Genomic DNA, 14294 nt, shown 5'->3' on the forward strand with positions numbered 1-14294 from the left:
TTTTTGATACTCAAGAGAAAAACATGGTAAGGAAAACTTTCCCTTTGAAATACAAAGTTAATTGCTAAATACACTTTGACAAAAATCATAATATCATATTTAAGTTAACAAATATCTGGCTCAACGTTTCCTGTGAAGAGATAGATTTTATAATAACATCTAACATCTACCAGCACATGTTTACTTTGCTTTAGAAGAAAGAAGGCAGCCTAATGCCAAGTTCTAAGTGGTTGACCCCTTTGAGCCTTTGTTCAGAGACCTACAAGTTCTGGCATGCCCAGATGATCTAGAGTCATTGCTTCAGAGATTTCCCACTAAGACTCAGCCACATTAAGACACAGCTCAGCAACAGGGATATCACTAAGGGTCATCCCCAAAACACAACAAACCCCTCCCTTAATACAAACAGTACGGATTCATTTTAATGACAAATGTCATTAAAGAACTGCCTTTGGGAGGTTTGTGGGTCCTCTGGTAAGAAAGGTTTTCTAGTCTCACACGTGCTCTAAGAGAAAAGTTGTATGTTCCTGTTCATAGTAGATAAAATGCTATTATTTGACAAGCCATCTATTTCCAAGACTCTCAGGAAACAACATAAAAACAGTTCCACAAATGACAGCATATTATTCTAATCCCAAGAGATCCACTTTGTTCCACACAGGTGTGGATCAGGAAATGTGTCCTAAAATGTTTCAGAACACTGGTGCTGCCGGATAGGAACAGAAACTGCAGGGAGTGGGAAGGGATTCAGGATGAAGTACTTTGGAAGAGCTGGCGTTAAACTAAGTCAAACAGATCTCTCTATTACTCAGAGCCATTCAGAATCTTTAAAATGAGAATGTGCTTTTCATTTTTTTATTTTAAGTTTATTTATTTTGAGAGAGAGAGTGAGTACATGAGCAGGGGAGGGCAGAGAGAAAGGGAAAAAGAGAATCCCAAGCAGGCTCCTCACCATCATCATGGAGGCCAAGGTGGGGCTCAAACTCACAAACTTCGAGATCATGGTCTGAGCAGAAACCAAGAGTCCTACGCTCAACTGAGTGAGCCACCTAGGCACCCCAAGAATGTGCTTTTTAAACCTCCAAGACGGAGAGTTCTAAACTTATTTGACCTTTGAATCTTTTTATTTGTTTATTTTTATTTTTATTTTGCCACAGCAGATCACATAGAGCCATGTTTCTCAAACTTGGCAGCATACTGGAATTATGTACAAAGTTTCTGAAAATCCCAATACCCAAACCTAATACCCCAGACCAATTATGTCAACATTTCCAGGAGTAGAACCAGGCACCAGTATTTTTTAAAACCTCTCAGACTTTTTAAAACCAAGCATAAGAACCAACATAACTTTGGGAAATACTACCTATAGGTCTAGCCTCTTCTCCAAGCTAAAATAAAATAGCTACACAAAAATGCATTCCTGGGCCTATCCAGGAAGAGACTTGCAAAAAAAAAAACAAAAAAAAAAACAAAAACAAAATAGAAAAACTAAACTAATAGCTGGAGATAGAACATTCAACATTCAACCAGCTTTATTCCATTGGGTATCAGCAGAGCACCCTTACCTCAGCCTCACCTCTGTACCTAGTCAATGTTTGTCATGTCATGCTTTCTGTATTTGTCTTCAAAACTGGGACTCTGGATGTTCTTTATTGTCTGTACTGTTTCACTCTCCACTTAATATTATATGTCATAGAAAACTTGACTTTAGCAGATTTATGAATCATCATCGATACTAAAAAAACTTACCAAACTGACACATATGGATCAATAAACAAAGAAGTAAGTGTAAAACAAATTTAAAAGCACAAAAGAGATCAAAATGAAGAGTTGTGCAATTTCCATGTTTTGCAAGGCTTAGAGTTTTCACAAATACTGTTTTATGAACGTCAGAGAATGCAGATTTGAAAACCACAGCCACTGACTGTCAAGAAAACAATCTGAGAACTGCACTCAGAGTTGGTGGTCTCATGGGACCTTAGACAAGCACAATTAATATGAATTTGTAGAACAATTGGTCAATAGTATAGACTATGAATCTGGTAGTACGCTGAAAGGAAAAGTACCTAAGAAGATTCACACCAGGCTTGCCAATTCAAACTCTGCTGACTCTGACCCTAGAACTGAAAGGCCCTTGTTCCCTGGAAGGCCAACTGCCAAGCCAACACTAAAGATGGATGGACTCAAAGAACTGAAGTAAGTGAAAAATACCCTCTTCCTCTAGTTTTCAGCCAACGTCACTCTTGACAAACACATTGGCTATCCTTAATACAAGCAAAAGTACATTTTTTGACACATTTACTTTACAATTAAATGGAACATCCTAATACTGACTTGCAAACAGTAACATCACAGCAAACACTCCTTGAGTGTCACAACAGCCAGAAATTCAACTATCTCTAAAGTCTACTATAATCAATGTAATCAAGACTAAGCAGTAAATGGGGATTCGGGTGAAGGTGGTCAAAGGTACAAACTTTCAGTTATAAAATAACTACTGAAGATGTAATGTACGACATGATGACTACAGTTAACACTGCTGTATGGTAGACTTGAAAGGTGCTAAGAGAATAGGTCCTAAAAGTTCTCCTCAAAAGGGGGAAAACTTTTTTTTGTAACTCTTTGACATGATGGATATTAACTAAATTTATTGTGATAATCATTGATGTCAATTACATCTCAATAAAACTGGGTGAAAAAAAAGAATAGGCAGTAAAGTTGCCCAACTCTTTTTATTTTTATTTCCCTCATCTTTACAGAATGTTTACCTAAGGTAATATAAATCTATAATCTACAGTTTTTTAAGATAAATCCAAAAGAAAAACCTCAGTCAGACAGTCCTTTCAGTTATAGTAATGTGCCTGTACTGCAAACATCATAATGTATAATATCCTGCCTAACCTACCATTATAAAAGACAAGTTAAGCCATGCAAATGAAATCACAGCACCTAAAATCAACACCTGGATTGTTACTTTCCAGTTTTCATCCTAGCATGAAAAGGCAATCGTGGTGCCTACCTCTAACATCTCCTCCAATCCCCAGTTTCAGGTTTAAACCTCCTTCTTCAGTATTCCCATAGTACCTATCTCCTGAATTGAACAAAGCACGACAATTGTCTTACATACCTACACGCTTACAAACTATGCACTGACTTCCCCAGAACAAATACCTTGCTGTCCTTATCCTCCTAAGATCCATAAGACTATCACAGTGACTAGCACAGAAAAATCCATAAATAAATTAATGTATCTATTCCCTGGCACACAAATAAGAGCCCAATCCCAGTCCTCAAGAGAAGAGTCAGCCATATTTGGTGAAGAGTCACCCATGCAAACAAATAAATACAAGACATTTGCTTTAATTATGTATGTAGCAAATGTAATACACAAAATGCAATACGCAAAATATAATGGGGAATTACAGGCAAAGGACCTACCAAGCCTCTCTAGAAAAATGAGGAAAGGCTTCACAGAAAAGATTGCTTAGATACATTTTTATTAAATGAATAAATCTTGAAGAAGAGCATTATTTAAGTTCACAGTAGCCTTAAAACTTCTTTATTAGAAAGACATTAAAAGTATAGAGCACAAATGGAAACAGGAATTTGATGGAGGGGCACATAAAGATACCAGCCATACTTTGACAAGCCTTCAAACTGGTCTTCATTTTTTAAAAACTTTAAATAATAAAGCAATTGCACTTAAATAGAAGTTCTTTCAAGGCTTCTTGTTTTTTAAATAAAAGTGTTAAGGCAGGAGTAGATTAAAAAAAAAAAAAAAAATCTAGGGTGGGGCACCTGGGTGGCTCAGCCGGTTAAGCGCCAGGCTCTTGATTTCGACTCAGGTCATGATCTCACAGTTGTGGGATCAAACCCCATGTCTGACTTCATGCTGAATGTGGAGCCTGTTTGGGATTCTCACTCCCTCTCCCCCTGCTATTTTCTCTTGCTTTAAAAAAAAAAAAAAAAGTCTAGGGGCCCCTGGCTGGTTCAGCAGGAAGAACATGCTACTCTTAAGAGCATGCTACTCAGGGTCATGAGTTCAAGCTCTATGTTGGGTGTAGAGATTGCTTAAATAAATAAAAACTTTTTAAAAAAAGGTTTTTAAAAATCTGGACAATGAAGAGAAAATTATAATTTAGCAACAAATAGTGTAAGAAACCTAGTGGATGACAGAATCCAGATTACAAATAAAGGCCAAGGCAATGATGGCTGACCAGAACTGTAAGATGGTTGTTAACAATATTACATTAGCCTTGGTTGGCCTGAGGTAGAGACTAAAATCAACTCACATCTTATCTTGATTAGGAAAAAATTAAGCTTCTTCAGTCTAATTCCAGAAAACTATTCTGGAATAGTATTCTTTCAACTAAATTCTTTACTAAAATTTAAAAAAAATAGGAGGGGAGCGGACACCTAGCTGATTAAGTTGGAAGAGCAAGCAACTCTTGATCTTGGGTCATGAGGTCAAGCCCCATGTTGGGTATAGAGATTACCTGAAAAAATAAGTAAATAACAATAATAATTTTAAAAATTAATACTTTACTAAATCATAAATATACTACTTTGTGGTATTTTCTTTTTCAAATGTATGGTTTATGAAGAGTTTGGAGTTAGAAATAAACACAGCTTAATGTAAACACAACCCTTGATGTCTTGGGTTATCAGAAAGATACAACTTAGAGTGCAGGGCGCCTGGATGGCTCAGTCGGTTGAGCATCTGATTCTTCGTTTCAGCTCAGGTCATGATCTCATGGTTCGTGTGCTCGAACCCCAAGTTGGGCTCTGTGCTGACAGCAGGGAGTCTGATTGGAATTCTCTTCTCTCTCCCTCTGTCTATCCCTCCATCACTTGTGTCCATGTGCTTGCTCTCTTTCTCTCTCCCTTCTCAAAATAAATAAATAAACGTTAAAAAAATGAAAGCTCAGTTTAAATGAGTCTGATCCTTTCCCATATCTCTGTCAGAATTAGTCTTGTCTTCTATTTTTGTACAACCTAACTATTTGACAGTTAATTATGTGCCTAGAGGTCTGCCTGCCCCAACTAGAAGCTGTGATCATTAGGAAGAAATACTTCCTATTCATATTTATATCCTTGTGGAAAATCCTTATTTCTTATTAATAATAGTAACAGTACTAATAACAAGGAGAAAAACAAAAACCAGGCATAATCATAAATGAATTACTTCATTTAATCCCCAGGACAGCCCTAAAGCCATTTTACAGAAAAGGAAACTGAGGCTCAGAGAGAATAAATAACTTGCTCAAGGTGCTTGTACTTACCACATGTAGTAAAAAACAGAATGAGCCTTTAAACCCAGTGTCTCTGCCTCCAAGACATATATTCTTAACCACTTTGTTTAAAACTTAGTAGAATGATTAATATTATTATTATTGCCACAATGGACTGAATGTTAGTGTCCCCCCAAAATGCACATGTTGAAATCCTAATCCCCAAGGTGATGGTATTAGGAGGTGGGACTTTTGGGAGGTGATTAGGTCATGAGGGTGAAGCCCTCATGAAGGGGATTAGTGCCGTCATAAAGGGCACCCCAGAGATCGTTCTCACTCTCATTCTACCATGTGAGGATACAAGTTAGCAGTCTGCATCCCCAGAGAGGGCCCTCACCAGAACGTAACCACCCAGATCCCGCCTCCAGAACTGAGAAATACCTTTCTATTGTTTATAAGCCACCAAGTCCATGGCACTTTGTTACACCAGCCCAAACTGATTGAAATAATTATCTTTTTCTAAAAGTTTTCTATTTTACAAAGGGCTTTCAAATTATAGAAGCCAGTAGAAGGGGAAGGCAAAAAACAAGCTTTGTCTCCATGCTAAAAAGCTCCTATACATAAACTGTCAGTTTTTATCTGTCCTTCAATCGCTAATTCGTTCATACTCTAGATTGCTGGAGGACATTTTCCTCTCACTACTCTCCTCTGACTTCACTGAGACAGTCAAGCGGATCAAGAAGATCAAGCACATTAGGGCAATATCTCCCCCATTCCTCCTCCCCACCTTGGCACCCACCCTGTGCCTAATTAAGGCCCTCTCCTGTGGCCTGAGAAACAGAGGTGGGAGCCCCTTGGATCTTAAGGGATTTAGTATTGATTTATTCATTCAAATATTTACTAAGAGCCCTTTTAAGTGTCGGGCACCAGGACCTGCCCTCTGAGTTTACAGGAGAGTAAGGAAGTCAGACAAAGAGGCATCCTCAATCTTTGCTATTCCTTCCGTTCATTGTAATTGGTAATATGAGATTAGTGACAACAATAAGAAATGCATATGCTTGTAGGTTTGGACATACAAATAAGCAAAAAGGTAAAACTGTTAAAATCATTCATAATTCTATCAGAAATGACTGTTGTAGGAGTTTGGCTGTATGTTCCCTTCCATTTTTTAAACAGGCTCAAGTTTACCTGAAATTTTTAAAAGACCATCAGCTGATGGGGCGCCTGGCTGGCTCACCTGATTAAGCATCTGACTCTTGGTTTCAGCTCAGGTCATAATCTCATAGTTCTGTGACTTCAAGCCCCACATCAGGCTCTGCACTGATCCTGTGGAACCCACTTGTGACTCCCTCTCCCTCTCTCTCTCTCTCTCTCTCTCTCTGCTCCTCCCCTGCTCACTCTCTCTCTCTCCCAAAATAAATAATAAACTTAAAAAAAAAATTAAAGACCTTCAGCTGATACTTAAAAAAATATTTCCCAACGCTGTAATGAGAGACAGCCTTCCTCAAGACATAGAAAGGGTTCAAGGAGAAAATTAATTCCTAAAAAGAAAAAGCTAGGGGTGCCTGGGTGGCTCAATTAGTTGAGCATCCAACTTTGCATCAGGTCATGATTTCATATTCATGGGTTTGAGCCACACGTCAGACTCTGTGCTGACAGCTCAAAGCCTGGAGCCTGCGCTGAGTTCTGTGTCTCCCTCTCTCTCTGCCCCTCCCCACTCGTTCTCTCTCTCTCAAAATAAATTAACCCCAAAAAATATTTTTTAAAAAGCGATTTTATTCTTACTTAGATGGGGAGGGGGGGAACTCTACAAAAATAAAATAAAAACTAACATCTCTTTTATTCCATACAACATCATAGTCACAGTCTAAAGACAATTAAAAAACAGTAATCCAACTCTACAGCGGCAGCTGCCTAGCCAAGTGCCATTAGCCCAAGTCTCACAAGAGTTATACCTGAATGGAAGATAGGGGGGGTTTGAGCCAGATAGCAGTGCTCTGTAGGCTTCTTCTGGTGTCTTCTTTAAGTAGATTACCTAAGACAGAGAAATAGCAACATTTAGAACACCATCAAAGAATGATACGAAACTAATTTAACTACTCACCAAATTTTCATTTCCCCTTTTCCACTCTGACAAACTGTCAGTCATGGTGACAATTAATGCTGACCTTTAAAAGATAGCAACTGAGCTGCCAAAATTTCTTTTCCAGCTTGAAGCTGAGCTGCAGCCTTTGGCTGAGGAATGGATAGAGCTTAGAGACAGACGGCAGATCCATAAAGAGGCCATCCAGGGCTGTTTACAAGGCGCATTGAACAGGCACAATGGCAGTGCTTTCCCTTTGGGGAGCAGAACAATTCTACTTCCATTATTGGACTGTGCACTGTCAGCACAATAAAATAAAGTACAGTAAAATAAAATCACAACGAAGCAGGTGAAAATGAATGCAGGTAAGAGCATTAGAAAACACACTGGCTGAACTGTTGATATCCAAGATACTTAAATCCCTCTGGTCCAGCATGATAAACTAATCTTAAAGAAACAAAAATGAGCTCTTAAAACCAGTAAACAACTTAATCAACATATTGACTATATGATATGTGGCGGGCACAGTATCAGGTACTTCTGTTCTTGTAATAGAATTTACATTCTAATGAGACAAAGACAATAATTAACAAAAATAAATACCATCTGAGTTAAGTGCTCAAAAGGAAATAAACACGGTTCTGGAAAGAGAATAGAAAGGGGCTGCTTGAGAGGGGTGCCCCGGGAGACATATAGGGTAAGATATGCAGGGGGAAACCCAGGGGAGAGCAGGGGAAAGGAAGAACGGCTTGCCAGGCAGTAGGAATCACAAGGGCCACCATCCTTGCAAGGGAAAGAGTGTGGTGAGTTGGACAAGGGATCAGCAGCGTGGCTAGAACATGGGAAGGAGAAGCAACTAGTGGCCAAATAGTGAAGAGCAATACAAACCATTGGCAGACTTTGATTTTATTTTAAGTATAATGTAATATTTTAACTTGGAGCTGAGGGCATCAGTGCTTTTCCTCTATAGTTGGAATCAAATTTTATTCCTAAAAATCCTCTCCACCTAGAATTAATGGCATTATTTGAACACCCTGTACATTTCAACAAGAGGGGCAGAGTCTCAGTTCCTAAAAAGTAGGACTTTCCTCTTTACTTGCAAATTTTCTTTGAGTTTTGAGCTACCCCATTAGCAACATATTATGTGTATTTACTTATTAATAATTTCAGGACTAGAAAATACCTCAATTCTGTCTTCTCTAAAGAAAGGAAACTGGGGTGCCTGGACGGTTCAGTCAGTTGAGTATCCAACTCTTGATTTCAGTTCAGATCATGATCTCAGCATCATGGGATCGAGCCCCGCATCAGACTCCACACTGAGCATGGAGCCTGCTTAAGATTCTCTCTTTCTCTCCCTCTGCCCCTCTTCCCCACTCTCACTCTCTCTAAGTAAAAAATAAAAAATAAACAGAAAACTAAAATAAAAACATAAAAGATACTTCTAGCTTTAAAAAGAAAGCTCCAAAAAAAAAAAATAAAATAAAAAATAAAAAATAAAAAAAATAAAATAAAATAAAATAAAATAAAAAGAAAGCTCCATATTCATTTGGCAAGTAAACCTGGAGGTCTGATAAGGCACAAACCACCAAAGCAAATTGAACATGAAACAAAAAACAGCACAGAAAATGAAACCGCTGTAAAAGAACGATCTAGATGTGAGTCACTGATTCTACAAATGGAGAATCAGAACTCTAGTTGCAGCTCAAATAATCATAAAAATCCATTTAAACCAAACGTAGCTTTAAAGACCAATATTAAAACAGGATTTTGCTGTCCCCTAATGGGCAGGTTATACCCTATAAACAGAGTTGGTTATAATGCACTGATTTCTCAAGCCTGAAGATGCAGCAGTATCGCAAAGTTGACTACTGCTGCTAAAAGGGAAAGCTGCGGTAAAAGGCTTCTGTGTTTGGATTACATAATTAAAGCTTATACAACAACCTTTGAAAAGCAAAAATACATTTCCCTCCTCAGGAGCAATTACATTAATTCCCTTTCATTTTGAGGCACCCATTCTGCAGGAGAGAGGCGACAGCCCACATGAAATACTTCTTTAGACTGGATACCCCACAGGGTACTCATCTTACCTGCATGACTTAGCACACATGACCCATGTTCTCACACTGTAAGATGAGAGTCTGTTTTTATTTTTATCCCAGTGCTCAATTATTAATAAGTGCAAAGTGAAACCCAGCAGAGGCCATCTAAATTCCAGGAAGATTCCAGGGGCAGGTAAATTCAGTGACCTTTTACAACCTGACAGTAGGTGAAATGTAATAAATGAGTGCATTACTGAATGCATGCAGGCTAGGGTCATTAAAACAACAAATTCTATTTAAAAAAAAAACCAAACATGTCATGGATTCTTATGCCAGATCTTCTTAGATATGTCTCCTATTAAAAGAGAAAGAGAGACAGACTAGGCCTGATTAAAGCTCAGAAGAAAAGGAACATTTACTAAGCCTTGCTGCTGAGGGGCACCTAGGTGGCTCAGTCAGTTGAGAGTCCGACTTCAGCTCAGGTCACGATCTCGCAGTCCGTGAGTTCGAGCCCCGCGTCAGGCTCTGGGCTGATGGCTCAGAGCCTGGAGCCTGCTTCCGATTCTGTGTCTCCCTCTCTCTCTGCCCCTCCCCCGTTCATGCTCTGTCTCTCTCTGTCTCAAAAATAAATAAATGTTAAAAAAAAATTTTTTTTAATTAAAACTAAGCCTTGCTGCTGAGAAATCTGAAGCACAGGAAGGTAAGGAACTTTCCAAACTCGCACTGCTGTTCTGTGATGGAGTTAGAATTCCAACACAGATCTGACTCCAAAGCCCAAAGTACTTCCATTCGCCACATATGCTTGAAAATATAAACACAGGCCACAGCAGCACAAATTGGGAAAAAAGATTCCTACTCTTCCAAATTCTTAAATGCCATTCCACTTGACTTCTTAAAACTAGGTGACTTCAAACTGTTAATAGTAGTCGTGTCTGAGAAATAGGGTTGGGAGAGGACTGGAGCGAGAAAGGAAAAGAGTACTTTCTACTTTACTGCATGTTTTACATTTATAGTTTCCACGTGTTTTACATTTTGTACTGACATGGATTAATTTGTTTTTCAAATGTAGAATGACTCAATCAGTGAAACAGTAAATATCTACTCTTTCTAAAAATAAAATCTATATTTAATATTCAAAAGTTGGGTTCCAGATATTCTAATTTTTCTAAAAATATTTTCTGAATAAAATTAATTTCAAAGCATCTTCTAAATATTTTTATTTTCCTTTTCTGCTTCCCAGGGAAAAAAATAATATGCGGTCTATTCTCTTCACTAGATATTAGCATATATAAACCCAAACTGAAAGGACCTTCCCAAACTTTTGAGTGATAAAACTTAACAAAAGCCCTCTGCATGGTGTTTGGTGTACCATTTACCAATTACTAATTGACCCCTGGAAGAGTGAGCACATGCATTACTTTTATCAAAGCACACTACTCTTGCCAGGAAGTCCTAGAAAACTCTCAATAGAATAGCATTGGACATATGCTTTCTTATTTCTAACTACTAGAAGTAAACCAATTAAAGTGATTGTGTTTTTGCTTAATCAACTTTGATGCTAGGTACCAAGGATCCAAATAACTCTCTCAATTTCCTTTTTTAATTTTTTTAATGTTTTCTTTTATTTTTGAGAGGGAAAGACAGACAGACAGACCACGAGTAGGGGAGGGGCAGAGAGAGAGGGAGACACAGAACCCGAAGCAGCTCCAGGCTCTGAGCTGTCAGCACAGAGCCTGACACGGGGCTCGAACCCACAAACTGTGAGATCATGACCTGAGCCAAAGTCGGAGGCTTAACCAACTTGAGGCACCCAGGTGTCCCTAACTCTCTCAATTTCTTTACTAAAAGATTCTTAAAGAGCCAGCATTCTTAAATACATACATACATACATACATACATACATACCAGCCAAACAACCAACTAACTACACAATGGCTGCGAGTTTTTATTTAACAACATTATTAAAATTATAGTACTACAAGATAGCGTAATTTATATGGTTTACCAATACACCAATGTTTCCCACACTTCAACTAGTCGTGCATCAACCTACCCTACTTCGGCAACCACACAAAGCACCCTGTATTACCATCTCTCTTTAAATAGACATACTCTTTTAAATCAATTTATTCTCAAGTGTTTTACATCATTGCTATTAATTGAAAACCAATATCATTTGCCATATAGAGTCTAGACATAAATGAATATTAAAATACATAATTTAACATTTTTAAATCGTGTGCATACCACACATTGAGAAACAAAGCTGAAAAATATCAAGTTTGGACTGATCTTATAGAAGAATAGCAAACCAACCTGGGAAGTTAAATAAAATCCTCTTAGAATTAACCCGCAAATACTCCTAAATCATTTCTTTCCACTAAATCCTATGGTCATTAAATCTTTAAAGCCTGTCAAAAAATAATATATATGAATTTCAGAAGCATTTTGGAATTTACAATGATATTTCCTTACTCAGATAATTTAATCTTTCTGATACCTAAAAGGTGATTCTTCAAACAAATGGCTTACTATAGAAGGGCAAAACCAGACCCTGAGTCACAAATTGCCTGATGGTCTTTCTCTGGGCACATTTGCTTCAGTTCTTACTATGTTTCTAGCTTTGTTTTGAGGTGCTATTATTTCCCCCAAAAAGACTTACTATAAAATACAACATGTATACATGTACACAACCCTAATATAAAGACGAAACCTGTGCCCTCTTTTAATTACACTTATATTTTGTGGTCTGTAAAGTGGAAATACTCGTGAGGATTTGATTTGGCCATCTGAGAGAGTATTCTTTAGTTTTGGCATTTGATTTCCTGCTGTTTATTATTTTACTTGTTTGTAAAAGAGAATAAATGCTGAGAACAATCTTTCCCAGTCAGGTACTATCACTAGAACATTGACATAATAGCTGTGAAATCAGCATTCCAACAATTTCTGAGTCCATTAAATTTCTTCAAAATAGAAGTTTCCAGAAAACAGATGTTACAACTTGAAAATAGTCTAGAAGCCCTAAAATTTACCAAATATGGGAGATTTAAACCAAAAGAGAAATTCTCTTTAAAAGTTTCAGACAACTAGGTTCAGCATATACAGAGTGCTAAATGTGGGCTTTACAAAGATGTCCCCTATGTATGATATATGCTTTGGGTTCTAATCCCTTAACAGTCACACCCCTTTCCCAAGCCCCATATAACTTAAAATCATCACACTTGCAAGACAGCAATTGAGAATGGGATGGGCAGAGGCAAAAAAAAAAAAAAAAATTCTTTCCCCGGTAAAGCTAATCAGTGTAGAGCACCTCCTTGGTTTGAAAGCACTGCTCCTTAACTGGCTTCTCCCATCATCCCCCTGTGTCTGTCATCCAGAGTTCTTCCTGATCAGCCAAACTCAATCTCCAAAGTCACCTTTGACTCTGGCCTCTCCTTCAATGTGTCCACCCTCATCCAATCAATACCCTGACTGATTCTTTCTTCTAGAGTCTCTGCAGCCTGGGGGTCTGAAACATAACATTTGGAGAGAGAAAAAAAAAGATACAAATATCTTTTCAAATTTTATAAAACCACCAGTAGGGTCTGTTCAATGACCTTGAGAGAGAGGCCCAAGCATGTGAAAGGCCCTGAATCTTAAACTTCATTCCTTTGCTGGTGAATCTGCATTTCATCTTTCTTTCATGACTATTGCCATCATCTTATTTCAAACCCTTATCATCACACACTAAGACTAACATGATTTCTCTCTGCCTCCACTCCTGCCTACTCCAGCAATTTTGGAACAGGATTTTAAGAGTCTCAATCATGCTCAAAAACCCCAGCCAGACTGCCCATCATTCACCAAGATAAAGTGCCAACTGATCTCTCTAGGTGAATTTCTTTTTTCTTTTTTTTAATGTTTTATTTATTTTTGAGACAGAGAGAGACAGAGCATGAGCAGGGGAGGGGCAGAGAAAGGGAGACACAAAATCTGAAGCAGGCTCCAGTCTCTGAGCTGTCAGCACAGAGCCCAATGCGGGGTCAAACCCACAAACCGTGAGATCATGACCTGAACCAAAGTCGGACCCTTCAGCGACTAAGCCACCCAGGTGTCCGGGTGAATTTCTCATTGTTACTTAAATGAACCACATCTGCTAGTCTGGACTCCTCACCATTCCCTAAGCATACTTGACACCTTCATCTGAGGTTTCTTCTGGAATACTCTCCACACCATCTCAGGCTACGAGAATTCTTCTATTTCATTAGACTTACCTCAAATACCACTTCCACCACCTTCCCTGACTCCTTAGACTCAACTATAAGAATGAAAATGACCATGATAATGATGATAATAATAAAAACAAAAAGTTACAAGGTGCCTTCTATGTGTCAGGCGCTATTCCGTGCACTTTACATAATTTGGTTCCATAGTCCTCACAGCCACCCTGAAATAGGTTCCATTATTAACCCATTTCCATTTATACAAGAAATGCTGAGAATCAGTTGCTCAAGGTCACAGAGCTAGCTAGGGTGTGGTGGAGTCAGGCAGTCTGGCTCCCCACAGCACGCCTAACCACTTCCTGATGGGCTCCTGACAGCTCTGTTGTAATTATTCTCCTTTATACTGAAGTATAAAGCACCTGAAGTGCAGTAAACATGTTTTTATACCTTTATAAGCCTTACAGTGCCTCCTATCAGATAGATGCCTAGTAAATATATGCTCAGTGGATAACTGCTTTAAACTTGTAAGGTACTACAAGTGCATCCACCCTAGTGAGTTAATTTAACTTAAATAATAATTAAGTGAATAAGACTTTCTAAATGTGTCACTACAACGTTAGTGATAATGCCCAGGGGAGCTAGTGAAATTAACCTTCTGAGCCCAGTTATATAAGAGCATAAAACTAGGTGTAGTCAATTCTTCAAGGATGTGCTAAAGGAAAAAGTAAGATAGAGATAG

General features: G+C 38.3%; 1 protein-coding gene across 10 annotated transcripts in view; it reads right to left on the reverse strand.

Annotated features, from left to right (window-relative positions):
* Positions 1 to 14294, reverse strand: part of CDC14A (cell division cycle 14A) — a 187151-nt gene that overhangs the window by 114494 nt on the left and 58363 nt on the right. For 9 of the 10 annotated variants that reach the window (XR_009257914.1, XR_009257913.1, XM_058716415.1 and 6 more), the window contains one exon: positions 7187 to 7266. Coding sequence is in view for 7 of the 10 variants with exons in the window: in XM_058716415.1 (XP_058572398.1) it covers positions 7187 to 7266 (80 nt within the window). In the remaining 3 variants the exon portion in view is untranslated. Of the gene's footprint in view, positions 1 to 7186; positions 7267 to 14294 lie in introns of those variants that run through there. The other variant, XM_058716416.1, reaches the window with a different exon arrangement.

Source organism: Neofelis nebulosa, chromosome 2 (assembly GCF_028018385.1).
Source record: "Neofelis nebulosa isolate mNeoNeb1 chromosome 2, mNeoNeb1.pri, whole genome shotgun sequence".
Taxonomy (NCBI): domain Eukaryota; kingdom Metazoa; phylum Chordata; class Mammalia; order Carnivora; family Felidae; genus Neofelis; species Neofelis nebulosa.